The sequence below is a fragment of the Aquarana catesbeiana genome, linkage group LG12, assembly GCF_042186555.1.
Source record: "Aquarana catesbeiana isolate 2022-GZ linkage group LG12, ASM4218655v1, whole genome shotgun sequence".
Lineage (NCBI taxonomy): Eukaryota > Metazoa > Chordata > Amphibia > Anura > Ranidae > Aquarana > Aquarana catesbeiana.
The window spans coordinates 204,468,272-204,488,718 of NC_133335.1; the positions used below are offsets into that span (position 1 = coordinate 204,468,272).

Here is a 20,447-nt window from a genome sequence, read left to right on the forward strand (position 1 = left end):
TCGGATTTTCCGACACACAAAGTTTGAGAGCAGGCTATAAATTTTTCTGACAACAAAATCCGTTGTCGGAAATTCCGATCGTGTGTACACAAATCCTACGCACAAAGTGCCATGCATGCTCAGAATAAATAAAGAGATGAAAGCTATTGGCCACTGCCCCGTTTATAGTCCCGACGTACGTGTTTTACGTCACCGTGTTCAGAACGATCGGATTTTCCGACAACTTTGTGTGACCGTGTGTATGCAAGACAAGTTTGAGCCAACATCCGTCGGAAAAAATCCTAGGATTTTGTTGTCTGAATGTCCGAACAAAGTCCGACCGTGTGTACGCTGCTGTGATTGAGTCCAGAATGGGGATTATGCTCAGTCGGGGCCACTAGTCCAACATATCTTAAAAAGGGCAAAGGCCCCTTTGCTCTTCCAAGTCTTTAAGTAATGGCTACACTATTAATGGTATATCATGTAACACCACCTTATACTGTACAACACTGGTAGTTGTACTGGCCATCCCTGTGTAGCAGTGACTCGAAACTCATTTTACCATTTCCTTGCTTTTTCCTTTGCATCATCTTCATCATTCCTATCTAAAGTTATTAAACAACTAGCTGGGAAAGCTGATATACATTATGGATATTGCCTTGTATAGTATGACCTTGTAGCATAGCCCATAAAAGCAGACTCTCTCAGTATGTTAACCGAATCAGCATGCTTCACGTAATCACAACTGTTACCTCATAATAGTAGTAGTAAATGTGATATATTGTTTTTGTTTCTGTGACTGGGGGCTGTTTTTGCCACTTTATTGGGTCCAGTTATTAGGAGCTATTGTAATGTTTAGGAGCCATTTAAAGCCCCGTGCACTGTTGCCTATCAACAAAATCCATCTCAGTTTCACCTTCCCAAGTGTAGTTCGCCAATATATCAAGACTTTACTGAAATCTTTTGTGGTTGAAGTTTCAATTAAATAAGAGCTCTCAATTTCACTCATCTCTAATCCTGAGTATTGCCATGTACCATCTACAGTGAATGCGTACCACTAGTGATACTTAACCTACTGCGGGGGTCTGCAAGCCGTGGTTCGCAATCTACCCATTGACTGCGGGCAGCTGACGGGTAAATTGCGAACATGTCCCTGCTTTGCTGGTCCTTCCCATCAGCCTCTGCCGCTCTCATCTTCACTGCAGAGCGGAGAGCAGGAGCTTCTGGAGTCAACTTTAAAGTTATTCAGCAGGTGATTGGTGGCTAGGACACTGGGTGGTCCTAGCCACCAAAAACCAGCTTGTTATTATGAAAAGTTAACTCTGCCATAGTACTGAATTGATGGCGGGTGCGGGAGCTGCCGGAGTTAACTTTTCATATTAACAAGCTGGTGATTGGTGGCTAGGACCACCCAGTGTCCTAGCCACCAATCACCAGCTTGTTAGTATGAAAAGTTAACTCCGGCAGCTCCTGCACCCGCCATCAATTCAGTACTGTGCTGCCTTCCACTCTCCGCTTTGCAGTAGACCGGTTGTAAAGTAGAACTTCTATGCAGCCTGCACCTTAGTATTTTGCTCCTGAAACCCACCACCTTCAAGGGAGATGATTTATAAGCTCAGTTAAGGCACCTCCTAGCCCACCTACTACCTTCAGGAGAGACACCTCTTAGGCTTAAAATAAAGATTCTAAAGTTAATCATACACTGTATGTATGTATTTTGACTGGTTCCTGATGAACTGGCTGAAATTCAGTGGGTGGACCTGTCGCTCGGCAACCCTTGATTAAAAAATTTAAGGAGCCAGGATGCATCTGCATCTGCAATTTGAGCATTATGGCAGCGGATGGGGCCATTTCTCTAAATACAATAGCTACAGAGGGAGATTCATCCATAGTCACTGTATAGTGTGGATGGAGGAACCTGTTCTTTTTGCGTTCATCCTAAAACCCTATGCCCAAAAGGCATTTTTGCTGAAAGTGGTGGGCAGTGAGGCCTAAGAGGCATCCTCCCTAAAGGTAGTAGATTGTCAGGAAGACACAATCAATCTAAGGCAGCCTAAGAGGCATCTTGCCTGAAGGTGGTGGGATGAAATACTATGGCATTAACCAGCCAAGTTAGTACAGAGTAGAAGGTGGTGGCTATCAACAGGCTTAGCAGTTGTAAATTAATAGAGCTCCTTATCCTCTCTGTTAGCTATCAACATTTCTCTTTTTAATTCCACCATGTTATATTTCTAAATGCTGATGAACTACTGTAATGTGGCCAGTGGATGGAGGCACAATTGCCCATCCTTAGACTTGAGTTTGACATGATTGTTATAACCCCTCTTTTGGATTTTTCTTCATTCACCAAAATTGGATTTAGAATTGTTTTCTACCTAAAGTCACCAGAATTGTTGTTTTGATACAGGTGCATTATAACCATGGGCTGGTCCTTCTGGATAATGCAAATAAGTTCAATGGGTCACTGTTTCCAGAAATGGAGTCATTTAAGGCTACAAGAGGAGGCTTCCAGGCCAAACTAAGCAGCTTCTACATGAGTGTGGAGAGACAAAAGGAGGAGCTGGAGAAACTTCTCAGTCTTTACAGGTTTTGTGATAAGGTACAAGAAGAAATCATAATAAATATATTATCATAGAAGATGGCTTACCTTACTTTCACACGGACGGATAGAATTGTGCTTTTAGCTGCGTTTTCTACCGCAGCTAAATGCACACAATACTTTCTTATGGCCCCATTCACACACTGCGTTTAGCTGCATTTTGATTACATGTGGTTTTGTGCGGATAGAAAAAATAGAATTGACTGCGTTCAGGAGCGATTTAGAGCAGCTATCCGCACATAACCGCAGGTAATCGCAGCGCACTGTGTCAGCTGCGGATAGCAGCGCTGAGCTGGCTCGCTCATCAGGAAAGGAAAAATGTTTTTTCCTTTCCCAATGAGCGACAAGCACGGGGATTCGACTTGGATCCCCGCCAATGCCAGGCACTGTTTGGTATGAATCTTGAGGGGGAACTCCACACCAAATTTTAAATAAAAAACCGGCATGGGTTCCCCTCCAAGAGCATACCAGGCCCTTCAGTCTGGTATGGATTCCAAGGGGCACCCCCTACGCTGAAAAAATGGCGTGGGGGTCCCCCCAAAATCCTTACCAGACCCTTATCCGAGCACGCAGCCCGGTCGGTCAGCAAAGGGGGTGGGGACGAGCGAGCGCCCCCCCCCCCCGATCCATACCGGGCCGCATGCCCTCAACATGGGGGGTTGGTGCTTTGGGGCAAGGGGGGGCCCCCCACCCCAGATCACCTCCTCCCCATGTTGATGAGGACAAGGGCCTCTTCCTGACAACCCTGGCCGTTAGTTGTCGGGGTCTGCGGGTGGGGGGCTTATCGGAATCTGGGAGCCCCCTTTAATAAGGGGGCCCCCAGATCCTGGCCCCCCACCCTATGTGAATGAGTACCCCTACCCATTCACCTGAGGAAAAAAGTGTCAATAAAAAAAACACACTACACAGGTTTTAAAAGTAATTTATTAGGCAGCTCCCGGGATCTTCTTCCGACTTTGGGGGTCTTCTGCTGACTTCGGGGGTCTCTCAGGCCTCTTCTCCCTCTCTCCGGTGTCGTCTCCGTGCTCTCTGGTTCTTCTCCGGTGCCTTCTTCCTTCTGCCGGGCTCCTCCGCTATCTTCTGCTCTTTTGCCGCTCTTTTGCTAGCTGAGGAGCCCGGTCTTCTTCCCTGAGACGTCTTCTTCTTCTCTTCCAGAGATGTTGACACAACGCTCCATCTCGCTGTAATGCCGTGAGCGAGGTCCACAACCAATTATATAGGCATGGGGCGTGGCCATCGGGTGATGTCACCCAGTGACCCGGCCCCTTATGTCGTCACAGTCCCATCATGCCCCAGCTAATCGCACTGTACAAATGAAGCTGATCGCAGTGCCTGGTGTCTTGAATTTCACAGAAAAAAAAACATGCTTTTAACTGCAGCAGAATAGCCGTCCATGTGAAAGGTGCCTTAACGTGCAGTGTGCATGGGGCCTTTACCATATTGCAGTCATAAATCTTAGGTCTAAATATTCCTGCAGCTCTGTGCCCAATTTCTAAAAATCCTATCAGCACTGGAAATATATTATGGATAGACGTAAAAGTACTATTTTTATACTAAAGAAAACATGATACACTCTTTCTAGGACACAAATGCTACACAGTCCTACTTAAAATATGAGCCCCCTAATTTTATTGGTTTCATGGGTCTATTTGTATATTTGCATCCTTAAAATTTCATAATTTAATTGTGATCTCAGATTTTGATTTCCAATGCTTGTTCTGTTTAAAGTAGCAAGTATTTTGTTGCCTGTGATTTCTACTAGATCACACAGCTCACTGTGAGTTGCAGTCGTTATGTGGGCCAACTGAAGGTGGCCGAACAAAAACTGTGCCAACCAGAAACCCAACAGTGCCTTGAGACCTACTTGCAACGACTGACAGAAGAATTGTCAGATGACAAATTCCAGGAGATGAAAGAGGAAGCCTACAAGCTTAGCAGTTGTCGAGGGTTGGCGGTGTGGAATGAAACCTGGCTCAGATGTCAAGAGGCGAAGCAACTTGTGGAAGAGACTCTAGAGAAGTGCAGGGATGAACAGGCTGCAATGGCCTTAGGCTGGCATAAGGATACCACCTTGGTCTCTGGTGTTAGTAGTCAAGGAGATGGCACCATGGTGAGCTTTTCAAGTGATGTTGCACAAGGGAATCCAAAGGAAACAGATGAGTTCAGGCCTAGGGGTGGTATGCGATCTGCAGAGTCAACAATTATAAACTGTTGTAGTTTCGGGCTTCATTCTGGCTCTATGGGGCTCTTTCTGAAGGCATCCAGGAGCCATAGGAATGGAAGGACAGCCAGAGAGACTGTAACCTCACAGGGATGCTCCACCATTGATGAGTCTAAGAACAGCAGTGGGTCAGACCCAGAGAACACTGAGCTGATAGTTCAGAACTCAAACAATGAAGCTCTAGAGATTTTACATACTCCCAGCCCCAAACTTTCTAGGTCTGTCCCAGTTCAAAACCCTTCTTCTACAACTCCAGATCATTTCCCTTGGATGTACTATAGAAGAACAAGCAGCGATGACTCGAGTAGCCTCTCTAGGGATGAGAGTGGCAAAGGAGTGAAGCAGTCTGGAAAGCGATGTCATCTTTCAAGGCATGCCAGCTTCTCCACAGGAGATTCGGCCTCTCAGTACTCCAGTGAAAGTTCTTCAGCAATCTCTCCTTTGTTAGCAATGGAGCCACTTAATCCACGCCTTCCTTGGATGAGAAGAGCTCTGACGGAGTCATCTCGGGACAGTGACTGGACAGCAAAATTCAGCTTTGCGTAAGTCAAAATTTATGTATATCAGTCAATGATTCCATATTCTGGATAGGCAAATTCAGTACAGCAGTGCAAAAATCCAAAGATTCAGTTCAAAACCTAAGTAAGGAACATCTAAATTCAAATATTTTGGATCTGGACAAATTAGGGAATGATTAAAAAAGAAAAAACCTTGTCATGTTTTTTGCACCCCCATTGGTGAGATATTCTATCCCTTTAAGTCCTGCAGACACAACTGGAAAGAGGAAATCTCCCCCAAAGTTAGGGCAAGACTCCTCTTAAATAGTTGTTGCCAAACAAGGTTTCCTGTTTTTTTTTTTTATTGAAATGTATGGTTTAGAACAGGGGTCTTCAAACTATGGCCCTCCAGTTGTTCAGGAACTACAATTCCCATCATGCCTAGTCATGTCTGTGTATGTGAGATTTTTTCAATGCCTCATAGGATGTGTAGTTCCGCAACAGCTGGAGGGCCGTAGTTTGAGGATCCCTGGTTTAGAAAAATACAAAACAGAGCCATCTGGGCATACCCTGGCTTTTTTAGTTACAAAAAAATGTATAAAGGCAAACAAACACAACAAATCCTCACTTACGTATGTACTCAGTCCGATGGAAGGGAAGATAAAATGTGCAAGTAACTCAGATAATGAAATCAATGACATCTGCTAAGACACCAAACCCTCACACCCAAAATCCTGATTGAGAAGTAGTAAAATCAATCTACCTCACACAATCTCCTCCGTAGGGAGCACTACCTATTATTCTATCCTGTCATGTCAGAGCCTTAGAGGTTTCTTCCAAGGCAGCATTTGTGGAAGTAGAATTCAGCCATATATGCCAGACTTTGGAGAATTTCTTAAAGCGGTAGTAAACCCGCTGAATTTTTTTTTTCTTTCCCTACACCTGTAAGGTAAAATGCATAATGAGCTAATATGCACTACATACTAGCTCATTATGAGATACTTACCTTAGAACGAGGCACTGGCATCTCACCCGGTCCACGCCGAGGGAGCTGACATTTCCCCTCGGCGTGTCTTCCGGGTATCGCGGCTCCGGCATGCGCGCGGGAGACTTCTTTCCGGCAAAGTCCGGAGTTTGCCGGGCTTTCAGCCGAGAATCCCCTGTGCGCATGAGCCGCTGCAGTCAGCGGCTCATTGCGAGGGGAATATCTCCTAAACCATACAGGTTTAGGAGATATTTTTTTTACCTACAGGTAAGCCTTATTATAGGCTTACCTGTAGGTAAAAGTTTTAAAAATAGGTATACAACCACTTTAAGGCAAACCCTATAAGCATATGCAAATTTATAAAGTGTAATGGCTGAGTTGACGAAATGCTTCAAATAGTCATGTGTAAGGGCCACTGGAGATTTCCATTTCGGTAGAATGGCTTTTCTAGCATAGAATAGGGGAAGTCCCAGCAGAACTTTCAGTGCCAGCTGATGTAGGGGCTAGCTGATGAACCAAGTCAAATATACAAATTTCAGTGCTCATGGGCATTGGAATAGTAGCTAACATAAAAAAAGTTGTGTGTTCAGCCCAAAGGGATTGAATCAAGTGACAGTGCCAAAAAATATGGGCAAGATCCGCTGGGCCTGTCATGCATCTCTAACATCTTGAGGGGACCGCAGGGTAAATCCTATGTAACCGTTGAGGGGTGAGATATATCCTGTGGAGGATTTTAAACTGAATTGAATTGTCCCTTGTAGAAATCAGGTGTGACAAAGGGTAAAACGTTGAATCAATTATAACTTTCTGTGTTGGTGACAATGGTTACCAGGATCTGGTGAATCTCTCCAGCAAAGACACAGGTTACATTTAAAGTGGGGTTCCACAAAAAAAAAAAAAATACATGAAAAATCCTAAAAAAAATACAAAAAAACATTTGGATATATTTTTTTTACTTACCTCTAAATGCCTGTTGCTAGGTGGTCCCTCGTAGTCTGCCTCTTCCAGTGCCTGGGCTGGTGACATCACTTCCCCCTCGGCACAGGAAGGGCTCAGCTCTTCTCCCTCCCTCCATTACAGGTCCCAGGTGACTGAGCGGCCAATCACAGCGCGCGGCGCCGCTCACGCATGCACAGTGGGTGCCAGGCTGTGAAGCCACAGCCCGGCGCCCACAGTTGCAATGCCGGCGCCGCTGAATGGAGGGGGAGACGAGCGGGGCTTCGATCCCCCGCATCGCTGGACCCTGGGACAGGTAAGTGTCCAATTAAAAGTCAGCAGCTGCAGTATTTGTAGCTGCTGACTTTTAATTTTTTTATTTTTTTTTTACTGAACTTCGGGTGGAACTCCTCTTTAAGAAGTAGCAGGTATTTTAACACGTCTACGCTCCAAAGCTACAAATAAAACGTTTTGCATTTAAATATACTTAACCACATGGTCCATACCAATTTTATGGCAGAACTTCTTTTGTTAGGTACTCATACCTCCCAACTTTAGAACTTGAGAATGAGGGACACTTGACGGTGGAATTAACCTGCGATGAGCTCCACGCACTGTGCCAAAAAGTGGGTGTGGCCAGACTGTTAACAGTGGAAAGAGCTTAAGGGGCATGCTAAAACAAAACCCAGAGTTCCTTGTACCTACAAAATATACCTTGATTTCTGTGCCACAAGCAAGAATCTCACAGCCACATATAAACCTCAGCAAAATCACTAAAACATTTTTAAAAAAGCTTCCATTAAATATGGTTTTGCTCACACTTTGTCTGAGCCAACCTTAAAAATAGAACTTCATTATATTAGTAAGGGCCTGCACAGCATCCAGGAACTATGGAGACAATGAACACTTTGATGAGAAGTATGTAATGTACAATATAGAGTATATAGTGCAGGAGTGGGTAAGGCAGAGTGCAGGGGTCAGGGGTGTGTAATGCAATGTGTTTAAGGATCACAAGTATGTAATGCACAGAATGCTGCAGTCCGTGTCGGGTTTAGGAATACATAATGCAGAGTGCAGGGATCCAGGGTGTGTAATGCATACAGTACTGAAGTCAGTAATATGTAATGCACAGAATGAATGGGGACAGGAGTGTGTAACACACAGTAGGATGAGGAGAACATAATGAAGAGTACAGGGGTGTGTGTTGTTCAGTGTAGGGGTCAGGAGAAAATTCCTGCAAAATTCCCCCTCAAGCAATACTGTCTACCAGCTTTACCCTTTTAGCTAAAAATATGTACTCTCTCATACTGAAAAAAAATCCACCACTAATCTGCATACTCACCTCCACAAATCCTCTCCCCTCTTCTAGCATTGATCTTCTGTATCCCAATCTCAGCACAATTTCCCCACCCAAACCCTCTTCCACCCCTTCAAATTCCCCTTCTAGTACAAATTCCCTTCCTCTATGAATCCCCCCCCCCCCAAATCTCCCCTCCCCTCCAATTTCTCCTCCCAGCACAAATCCCCCCCTCCAAATTCCTATTACCAGCACAAATCCTCTCCCCTTCCAGTACAACTACCAATTCTCACAAAATCCCTCCAATTACCCCCTTTTTAGTACAAATTCTCTTCTACCCCCCCCCCCCCCCCCCAAATCATGAGTTGTGTTCAGCAGGCAGCATTAAACGCTGAACACAACAGTGTGAATAATTGTTGCCAGGCAAAAAGCATTGTATTCGTTGCATATGTCCACGGCATCATGTCCACGGCAAAATTGTTGATGTGTAAAAAGCATTGTGTTTGTGGCATAAGGGGGAGTGGTTGGGAAGTGGTAAAAACATGCAGATTTTTTTATCACAGCTCCCCCTCCCCTAAACACAAATGTTAAGGAGACCTAAAAATTATCAGCACAGTAAGATACCACAAGAACAAATACTGCTGCCATGTCCATGAATGATACAGCCACAGCATCTGTACTGTATGATCCTCATCATGATGACAATCAGTGATCATCATCATTATCACAATGATGATCAGTGATCACACAGTTCAGGTGTTGTAGGCTGGCCCCTGGCTGTATCAACATGTGCATGACTGCAGTGTGATGGCTTACTATATCATCTGTATTCCTTTCCAGCCTGTGCTGCTGATGTGCACTCACCACCACCTGGATCCCTGTGCCAATCCCTCCACTTCACCGATGCCTGACAGATTGCCATTGAATGACTGCTACCAGCCGGTGTCCTGCCAAAATACACAACTCAGAAGAATATCGAACCACATCACTTATGGTTTCTTAAAATCCACAGTATTTGCAGATTTTGACGATTTTGTGTTTGGACACAACAGCGGCAACCGATTGCAGTCAGGTAAAGGAACAAAGTTGTCGCTGCCTTGGAGGCGGCCATATTGTTGGTTAATGTTGGAGCGGAGTAACAATCTCCGGTCATGATACCATGCACCGGACTGTATTCGGTTGCCGCTCTTGTGTCAAAACACGTATTCCTCATCATCTGAAATTACTTCATAATAATCTGCAAATAATAATTAAATAAGTCCGTAAGTGACGTGGTTCGATATTCTGCCGAGTTGCCTATTTTGTCAGAACACCAGCTACAGTGCTGTCATACACTGCCAAAAATAAAAACAAAGCAGCTCTCTCTCTGCTACTTGCTTCCTGGGTCCCTAAGATGAAGTGATGGCATGGGAAAATGTATTATGTTTTGTGCTTGACAGGGTAGGAGCCCTGGTGCAGCATTACAAACTGCATGCATACTATAATTAAGCATATAGCTGCCGGGCGCTGCTGTTATGCCCTGGGACTCGTACAGGAGGACGGCAGTGGAGAGACTGACAAGAGTCCAGGAAGGTGGCAGCTGTCTGAGTGCAGGTAGATCAGAGGGGTTTACGTACAGCTCCTAAACTTCTGAAAGAGTGGCTGGGGAGTGGAGAGCCAGCTGAGTGTTGCTCCCTCTGGAAGGCATGAAGCGAAAGCCCATGTCATGGGGTGGAGCAAGGAGGTCCTAAAGCAGTTTGGAGGAAGGTAGTTTCTTCCTAGAGTGTGCCTGCAAAACAGGTGATCAGTTGCTAGGATGCTGGCGGTCCTAGCGACAAATGACTGCAACTAAGGATTGTAGTGGATGGCAAGCAGGAGAGGCAGAGAGTGCGGGCATGAAGGAATGCTCACTGGGTGCAGTGTATAAAAGCATCTATTGCATTCATTGATACACAAGCCCACTGACTAAACCAGCAGTGGCCTCCGGGACTCCAGCCTAAATACACGGAACACCAGGACTTGATGTCTTGGGACGGTTGGGAGGTATGGGTACTGTAGAATGGGAGCTGCCATATTTCTAATCACCACAGGTATATTACATCAATACTACAGTACATCTCTTTTCTGTGCTGCCTGTCTTTTGTGATTGTATCTTCTATATCCCAGTAACATGTGAATTTTCATATTTCATATTTTAATACCTTCCTAGGAAACTCCACAGGATAATGGAAGAGCTGCTTGCCACTGAGCGAGATTACGTGTGTTCACTGGGTTACGTTCTTTCTCACTACCTGTGTGAGATGGATCAGCCCGACCTCCCACCAGCCCTACGTGGTCAGCATGCTGCCATCTTTGGGAATTTAGAAAAAATTTATGAGTTCCACAGTCATGTCTTCCTCCAGGAGCTTACAAGCTGCAGAAGAGACCCTAGTCATGTGGGACGATGCTTCCTCAAACATGTGAGTGAACTGTTATCTCCCTGAGCCCAATTTATAGGCATGATTTACAGTGGATAGACAATTTTTTACTTTTGCTGCAAAAATTGACTGTGCCTAAATCCATCCTTCTCTACCACCATCATAAACCCTAAAGATGTGTTTGTTTCCCCTTTACATCCAGACAGAATTTCATCTTACAAAACCTTCACTGAGTGGTTGCTGTGGGCAAAAAAATGTATTTTATTGTGATATATGTTTACAATTTATATATATAGCCAATTACTTCTATGTAACAGAATAATCTATATGGCATATAGCAGGGTTTCTCAACCAGAGTTCTATGGAAACCAAGGGTTCCTTCGGAGGTTGCTAGTGGTTCCATGAGCAATAAGCAATTTCTGCCTCTCAGATAAGTTCCCACTGACACTATTGATCTTTTTAGCTATCTATAATATCTGTAATTCTTCCCAGTGACCACAAGTGTGAGGATCATTCATCCCATTGGCCATCACACTAATGTATTTTGAATTGTAGATATGGTAATGTTTAGCAGGAATCCCTGAGACTGAAAAGTTATTTCAAGCGTCTGTGTTGAAAAGGTTGAGAAAGACTGGTATATGGGGTATATATTTAATTTATTAAAAAACATTCTGCCAATAAATAAATTGATTCTGTTGCTGATTTGAAGAGGAATTACGCTCTGGAAGCTATGGCCAAAAATGTCAGATAAAGGACAGGGTACTAGTCGACAGAATTGCCTATGGTCTCACTGAAGCTGATGTTTTCCATTTACTGCTTTACTGTCCAAGACGAGGTGGGGGTGAGGCACTGAATATGGCTCCTCTACCAATAGAAAAGAAGTCCTAGGTGGAGCCAAATGGCTTTGGTTTGGGGGCCCCTCAATAATAGGGGGTCTCCCAAATTCAGTGTTTTATATACAGCTGCACCAGAAAGAGCATCAATCAAATCATCCAAGAGTCCAGCTTGATTTATTGGTTCTGTAAATGACCACGAAAGGGCAACAAACAACCAAGAGGTTTCAGGGACCCATGAATCTCCCACTTCCTCAGGGCTACAAGACAGGCGTAAAAACATATGACTTCTCAGATTACTAAAATTGTAACTAGATTACCAAACAAATGTATACAAATCCAAAGGAAATGTTTACCAACTGTTGAACTTATATATTTATGTCTTGTAGCCTTGAGGAAAGGGCAGATCTATCAGCCCCCAAACATGTTGGTTGTTGTCATTTACTGAACCAATAAATCATTGTTTGACTCTGGGATCGTTTGTTTGGTGCTCTTTCTGGGGCAATTGTATCTTGTTCTACACTGAGCCTCTGTGTGAAGACATCATCTTGGTATAGGCAGGGATTTGCTTCCATGTCATATCAGAGCCTCCAGTAAAGAGAACTGTGAGCAGCAAATTAGCAGGGTAGTGACATCACCAACTCACTCCAAATCTCCTTAGATTAGCGTTCAGAGGCAGCAGTGCCTGAGATCCCATCCCAGATATACAGCGTTGAAGCTGTATGCACATATTAGGAAATGGAGGAGGAGTTTCAGAAAAGGGGACAGTGTTAGGGTACTGCAAAGACACATTCATTTTCCATATACAGTATCTCACAAAAGTGAGTACATCCATTACATTTTTGTAAATATTTTATAATATCTTTTCATGTGACAACACTAAAGAAATGACAGTAGTGAGTGTACATCTTGTATAACAGTGTAAATTTGCTGTCCCCTCAAAATAACTCAACACACAGCCATTAATGTCTAAACCGCTGGCAACAAAAGTGAGTACACCCCTAAGTGAAAATGTCCAAATTGGACCCAAAGTGTCAATGTTTTGTGTGGCCTCCATTATGTTCCAGCACTGCTTTAACCTCCCTGGTGGTATGATTATTTTAGATTTTAGGTGCTGAAAGCGGTACAATTATTTTGCTCAGAAATTTGGCATTTTATATTATAGGCCTGTAATTCTTAGGAATAATTCACTTAAATCTGTCCAAACAAGAGTCTAGTAGACATCCCGGGTATGATAAAGTTTGAAAAACGAAATAAAAAATTATAATATAATAAATAACTATAAATAATTATACCATGTAATAATAATAAAAATTATAAAATAATGTAATCAAATCAAAAACACTGAAATTTGCTCAGTTGCAGAATTGTCGCTTTCGTTACTTTTAGTGTTTAAAGACGGATTTCCCCACAAATCACTATCGCTCAATTCTGCAAGTGCTTCTAATTTATTATCGCTGTTTTCTAGCTGGTCTAAAGCCACTTTTGATGTAAAGGGACAGTTTTGGTTGCTATGGAGAATCTCCAGTTTCCAGGCAGAAAGAACAGTTTTTATAATATAAAACTGCATGCAGGACACTGGACAGACCACTAGGGACAAAGGGGATGTGTAATTATTTGATACAGTACTGTAATCTGTAAGATTACAGTATACTGTATCTGTACTGTGTGTTTCACTTTTTTGTATTTGGCGCCGAACTCCGTCCCCGTGCGTCGCAACGCTCGCAGGGGACGAAGCGCGGCACTGTGAATCGAGCGAGACCCGGCGGCTTGCAGATCACAGCGGGGAGACATCGCAGGATCCAGGGGACAAAGTAAGTATCCTCTACATGGATCCTGCGATGCGATCCCGAGTCTGGCTCGGGGATACCGCTTTTGGTATTGAAAATCTACCCCGAGCCAGACTCCGGAATACCGCCAGGGGGGTTAACCCTCTTGGGCATGAAGTTCACCAGAGCTTCACAGGTTGCCACTGGAGTCCTCTTCCACTTCTCCATGACGACATCACGGAGCTGGTGGATGTTAGAGACCTTGTGCTCCTCCACCTTCCATTTGAGGATGCCCCACAGATTCTGAATAGGGTTTAGGTCTGGAGACATGCTTGGCCAGTCCATCACCTTTACCCTCAGCTTCTTTAGCAAGGCAGTGGTCGTCTTGGAGGTGTGTTTGGGGTCATTATCATGTTGGAATACTGCTCTGCGGCCCAGTCTCCGAAGGGAGGGGATCATGCTCTGCTTCAGTATGTCACAGTACATGTTGGCATTCATGGTTCCCTCAATAAACTGTAGATCCCCAGTGCCGGCAGCACTCATGCAGTCCCAGACCATGACACTCCCACCACCATGCTCGACTGTAGGCAAGACACACTTGTCTTTGTACTCCTCACCTGGTTGCCGCCACACACGCTTGACAAATAAGTTTATCTTGGTCTCATCAGACCAGAGGACAGGACAGTAATCTATGTCCTTAGTCTGCTTGTCTTCAGCAAAATTTTTGCAGGATTTCTTGTACATCATTTTTAGAAGAGGCTTCCTTTTGGGACGACAGCCATGCAGACCAATTTGATGTAGCGCGTGGTGTATAGTCTGAGCATGACAGGCTGACCCCCCACCCCTTCAACCTCTGCCGCAATGCTGGCAGCACTCATACGTCTACTAACCAAAGACAACCTCTGACTATGATGTTGAGCATGTGCACTCAACTTCTTTAGTCGACCATGGCGAGGCCTGTTCTGAGTGGAACCTGTCCTTTTAAACCGCTGTATGGTCTTGGCCACCATGCTGCAGCTCAGTTTCAGGGTCTTGGCAATCTTCTTATAGCCTAGGCCATCTTTATGTAGACCAACAATTCTTTATTTCAGATCCTCAGAGAGTTCTTTGCCATGAGGTGCCATGCTGAACTTCCAGTGACCAGTATGAGAGAGTGAGAGCGATAACACCAAATTTAACACACCTGCTCCCCATTCACACCTGAGACCTTGTAACACTAACGAGTCACATGGCACTGGGGAGGGAAAATGGCTAATTGGGCCCAATTTGGACATTTTCACTTAGGGGTGTACTCACTTTTGTTGCCAGTGGTTTAGACATTAATGGCTGTGTGTTGAGTTATTTTGAGGGGACAGCAAATTTACACTGTTATACAAGATGTACACTCACTACTTTACATTGTAGCAAAGTGTCATTTCTTCAGTGTTGTCACATGAAAAGATATAATAAAATATTTACAAAAATGTGAGGGGTGTACTCACTATTGTGAGATACTGTATATAATATAATCTTCTCTTTTTGATTTCAGAAGACTACCGATGCTTGACTGTCAGTCCCTCCCCTGACTTGTTGCTCTCTTGCAGAGTAATTTCCCTAGTAGAATCTTCAGCATTGTGCGGGATACCTTGTCCCCTGCTGCAACATTGTGGTTCCACCTGCAAGCCCCCCTGAGGGACACAGTTTCAGATATGTGTTAGAGATATCTATTACAGATTGCAGAGTGGATAATGCCTATAAAAAAATAAAAAACATGAAATACTAGAAAATAGACTTTATGCCAAGTACTATGGGGAGTAAAAAATGATCGTGTCTCTTTTTCTTCTCCTTCTGTAAGAATAATAATCTGTTCAATTCTTGTAACCTTTTGCATTCTGTTATAGAAAGAACAGTTTGGATTGTATGCTTTCTACAGCAAGAACAAGCCTCAATCCGACCGACTACTACAAGAGCATGGGGCTTTGTTTTTTAAGGTAAGACCAGGAAAAATAGCTGGGTATCAGAGTGGTAATGTCCTTTTAAAGAAAGATGAGAACACAATTGGTATTATACAACTTATGTGGTTATTGTGTATTCACAGAGAAAGCAGCAGGAACTGGCTGACAAGATGGACCTCTCCTCCTACCTGCTAAAACCCATCCAGCGCATCAGCAAGTACAGCCTGCTCCTGCAGGACATGGAGTGGGAGTGCAAGGGACAGAGCACACGGGAGGGGGAAATGAGGGCTGCGCGGGAAGTCGTGCGATTCCAGCTGCGCCATGGAAATGATCTACTTGCCATGGATGACATTCAGGACTGTGATGTAAGAGAATGAAAATAAATTAGCCTCTTTGTGTTGTGTTTTGTGACACCAAATTTAAAACAGCATTAAACTTTGTGTTGTGTTATAAAAAGAAAACCTATTTATATGACTAATATCCTGTTTGAAGTATACAGTACACAACAGCTGAGATGCTATCACTTGGGAGTAGGACTTCTTGATTGCACTCCTCATATGAGTTTTGTGCACTGCAGTTGGTACACATCGGTACATATGGGGATAGTGAACATGTGATTGGACAGTAAAGGACCAGAAGCAGACTGATGGGATCGTCTCTTTTGTATCTCCTATTATCAGTACTTTCCTTGTCAGAACATGTGAATACAGGACACTAATTGGTCTAACCACTGCATTCATTTCTGCTTTTAATCTGCCCAGAGTGCAACTTTAAAGATAATCAGTAATTAATGAGCATTTATAATCATTTAAATCTGTACTCTTAACAGGTTATAATAATGTAGTCTTACCTCTCAATTATTCCTTGATTTTTTTTTTATTATTTACTTGTATTCTCACCCTGTCAGAGCAGAGGTGTCAGCAGGGGAATTGCTAGGTGTCAAAAAGACCAGGGGCTTCAGCCCGAAGTCCAAGGCCGGCACAGGTGTGTGTGTGTGTGTGTGGGGGGGGGGGGGGGGGCTGTAGGCTGTAGTGGTGCGGGGTTTTTGCCTGGGCCGTAGGGTTGTGTGGTTGTGTGGTGGGGGGTAAGCTCACTTGCTGGTTGCTGCCTGGCTTACCAGTGCTCATCAATGCTGACCACTAAACTCACCTGCCTGACACACTGACCTACCTACCTGACATACATACACTGACCTACCTACACTGACATACACTGACCTACCTGACATACATACACTGACCTACCTGACATACATACACTGACCTACCTACTCTGACATACACTGACCTACCTGACATACGTACACTGACCTACCTACTCTGACATACACTGACCTACCTACCTGACATACACACACTGACCTACCTGACATACATACACTGACCTACCTACTCTGACATACACTGACCTACCTGACATACATACACTCACCTACCTACTCTGACATACACTGACCTACCTGACATACATACACTGACCTACCTACCTACCTGACATACATACACTGACCTACCTGACATACATACACTGACCTACCTACTCTGACATACACCGACCTACCTACCTGACATACATACACTGACCTACCTACCTGACATACATACACTGACCTACCTACACTGACATACACTGACCTACCTGACATACACTGACCTACCTGACATACACTGACCTACCTGACATACACTGACCTACCTACCTACCTGACATACATACACTGACCTACCTGACATACATACACTGACCTACCTGACATACATACACTGACCTACCTACCTGACATACATACACTGACCTACCTACCTGACATACATACACTGACCTACCTACCTGACATACATACACTGACCTACCTACACTGACATACGCTGACCTACCTGACATACACTGACCTACCTACCTGACATACATACACTGACCTACCTACCTGACATACATACACTGACCTACCTACACTGACATACACTGACCTACCAGACATACACTGACCTACCTGACATACACTGACCTACCTACCTGACCTACCAGACATACACTGATCTACCTACCTGACATACACTGACCTACCTGACATACACTGACCTATCTACCTGCCATACACTGACCTACCTGAGACAGACTTCATGTGTCCTGCAACAGCAGCTCAGCTCAGCCATGGTGTGCGGTCCCATCCCATCATCATCACAGCAGGCAGCCAGAGGAGGAGAGGAGAGCTGCCAGCGGGGATCAGGGATCTTACAGTGATGTGGCGCGGCGGTCGCATTGTAATTCCCACCTTCTGGAGCCTGCAGCACCTATGATGGACGTCACACGTCCCACGGTCCCGCCATTGGGCCAGTGGGACGTCCATCATAGGCACTGCAGGCTCCAGAAGGCGGGACCTGCTATGTCACTCAGCCGCACTCGGCGGCGCTCGGGATCAGATCGGTCCCTGCTCGGCAGGGCTTGGGGCTAACAATACAATTGTGCATGCCTGAGACCCGGGGCTTTCCGGGGACCCATTCGGGGCTCCAGCCCCCCCTTCCCGACGCCACTGTGTTGTGTGTCAGACTAAATATCTAGCTTTACGTCCATACTACCTCCCTGTACTCACTGTAATAGCAGACACCAGGGGCGGCCCATTAATTAAGGGCACATGAGTGCCACCCCCATGCATTGCATGCATCTATCCATGGCCGCCGCTGCCACCCCCTTTTCGGACGCCATAGGCTCTAATAGGCTTCAAAAAAGGTGAACTCGAAGCGCAGAGCATTGCACTCGGAGTCCACCCAGATGTGTTAGAAAAGCAAATATTTTCTTTCTAACACTGAATCGCCTCTCTGCCAATCAGGAAGCGCAGGTCTGTTACCTTTTTCCCAATTGGCTGAAAGGTTAGGCGATCCTATTGGACGCCTAGGAAGAGGGGAGGAGACGCATGGCGGAAGCCGCTGTGATCATAGAAGGACACGAAAGACGCTGCAAGATGCTTGGCGCAGCCTGTCCCCTTGCTCTTTGTGCCCGCCGATCTGGTAAGTGGACCAGCAAACAGCGGGGGGGGGGGGGGGAATGGGGGTTGAGGTTGCTTGCCCCCACCCCCCAAACAAAAAAACACTAGCCGCCACTGGTTGACACTCAAAAAACATCTTATAAAAAAGGTGCTGTCAGGATCACATAAAAAATATAAATATAAATAGGGGCCTTGTTAAAAGAGAGAAGTATGGGTTTCCTAAAGAAAAAAAAATGATACTATTGATCTGATGTTGCATATGTCCCCCGCTACTTCTAAGACTGAGAACTGAGTGATCAAAGACTGCTGATCACTCATTTCTCAGCCTTCAGTGAGCAGGGAGACAGTGACTGTCAGTCACCAGCTCTCTGCTCTGCCAGTGTAGGGTTGTGCAGGAGGCAGAAGCGGCTGGCTCAGGCTCTCAGCAGCATTTTGAGAGGCTGAGCCAGCTGTTGGTCCAGGTATCTGGGTGGATCTCAACTTTAAAGTCTGGACTGGTTGAGTGACGTCAGCCCGCTGTTGGCTGAAAACGGGTCACAGGAGTGCAGAACAAACTGCATTCCTGTGATCCATAGGATAAGTACAGCCAAAATAGCTTTGGTCATACCTCTCCTTTAATTGCCATCTGCAACGTGCACCAACTGCCTGCACAGGGCCAGCTGTAAGCCCAGAGCTCAGGCAGGAGACTGGGTAGCCTCTATAGGGGCCTTACAGCCTGATACAGAGTTGACAATTGTTCTTCAGCTTTTTAAATGAAAGTACTTACACATTTATAAGCTGAGGTTCTATGTCATTTTTAAATTCTCTGTATTAGATCTTTATTTCACAAATAAATATTTAACCACTTCAACCCCAGAAGGTTTACCCCCTTCATGACCAGGCCATTTTTTGCGATACAGCACTGTGATAATTTCACTGACAATTCCGCAATCGTGCAATGATGTACCCAAATAATATTGATGTCCTTTTTTCCCCCAAAAATAGAGCTTTCTTTTGGTGGTATTTGATCACCTCTGCCGTTTTTATTTTTTGCGCTATAAACAAAAAAAGAATGACAATTTTGAAAAAAAAAAAAAAAACAATATTTTTTACTTTATGCTATAAAACATATTAAAAAAAAATTAAAAATCAAATTTATTCATCAGTTTAGGCCAATACGTATTCTGCTACATATTTTTGGTGAAAAAAAAATCCCAATAAGCATATATTGATTAGTTTGCACAAAAATTATAGCATCTACAAACTAGGGGATATTTTTATAGAATCTTTATTTATTTTTAATTTTTTTTACTAGCAATAGCGGCGATCAGCACTTTTTAGCGGGACTGCGACATTGCGGCGGCCAAATCGGACACCTATGAAAGTAAATGAAACAGCACTTGCTCCTCCTAGTTATTATTATGTTCTAATAATTAATAACCTGGGAATTAAAGGGCGTCCAATTCCCAAGAGGTGGATCACCACAGTATTGGGGCTTGGAGCACTATAGCATTTTTGGCACAAAGATTCATACTTGATTTGATTGTAGCCGTATTAGTGCAATTGTGACAGAGAAAATTGAGTACTGTCCGTGATACTTTTTTTATTTGCACTAACATACAATTTTTCAGGGCAAGCTTTCGGGGTATGTCCCCTTCTTCAAGGTCCAAGCAGTACTGCTTGGACCTTGAAGAAGGGGACATACCCCGAAAGCTTGCCCTGAAAAATTGTATGTTAGTGCAAATAAAAAAAGTATCACGGACAGTACTCAATTTTCTTTGGCACAAAGAAAAAGACTATTTGCACTATACCACCATATCTAATCTAATATATGATGTAATATTGTCACCTTATTATTCAATTTAATCTATTGGTACACAACTATTTAGTTGGTATAAGTATCCACTTCTTTAATATTTAGTATCAGGTCATACCCTTAATTCCTAGGTTATTAATTATTAGAAAATAATAATAACTAGGAGGAGCAAGCACTGTTTAATTCACTTTCATTCATTCACCCTACCTTGTGGGGATAA

At 44.2% G+C, this 20,447-nt stretch overlaps 1 protein-coding gene across 2 annotated transcripts in view; it reads left to right on the forward strand.

The window, feature by feature from the left end:
* KIAA1755 (KIAA1755 ortholog) overlaps nt 1-20,447 on the forward strand; it is a 178,025-nt gene that overhangs the window by 116,922 nt on the left and 40,656 nt on the right. For both annotated transcript variants that reach the window (XM_073606536.1, XM_073606535.1), the window contains exons 12-16: nt 2,387-2,578; nt 4,341-5,341; nt 10,703-10,952; nt 15,393-15,482; nt 15,590-15,811. In XM_073606536.1, the coding sequence (XP_073462637.1) occupies nt 2,387-2,578; nt 4,341-5,341; nt 10,703-10,952; nt 15,393-15,482; nt 15,590-15,811 (1,755 nt within the window). The remainder of the gene's footprint in view (nt 1-2,386; nt 2,579-4,340; nt 5,342-10,702; nt 10,953-15,392; nt 15,483-15,589; nt 15,812-20,447) is intronic.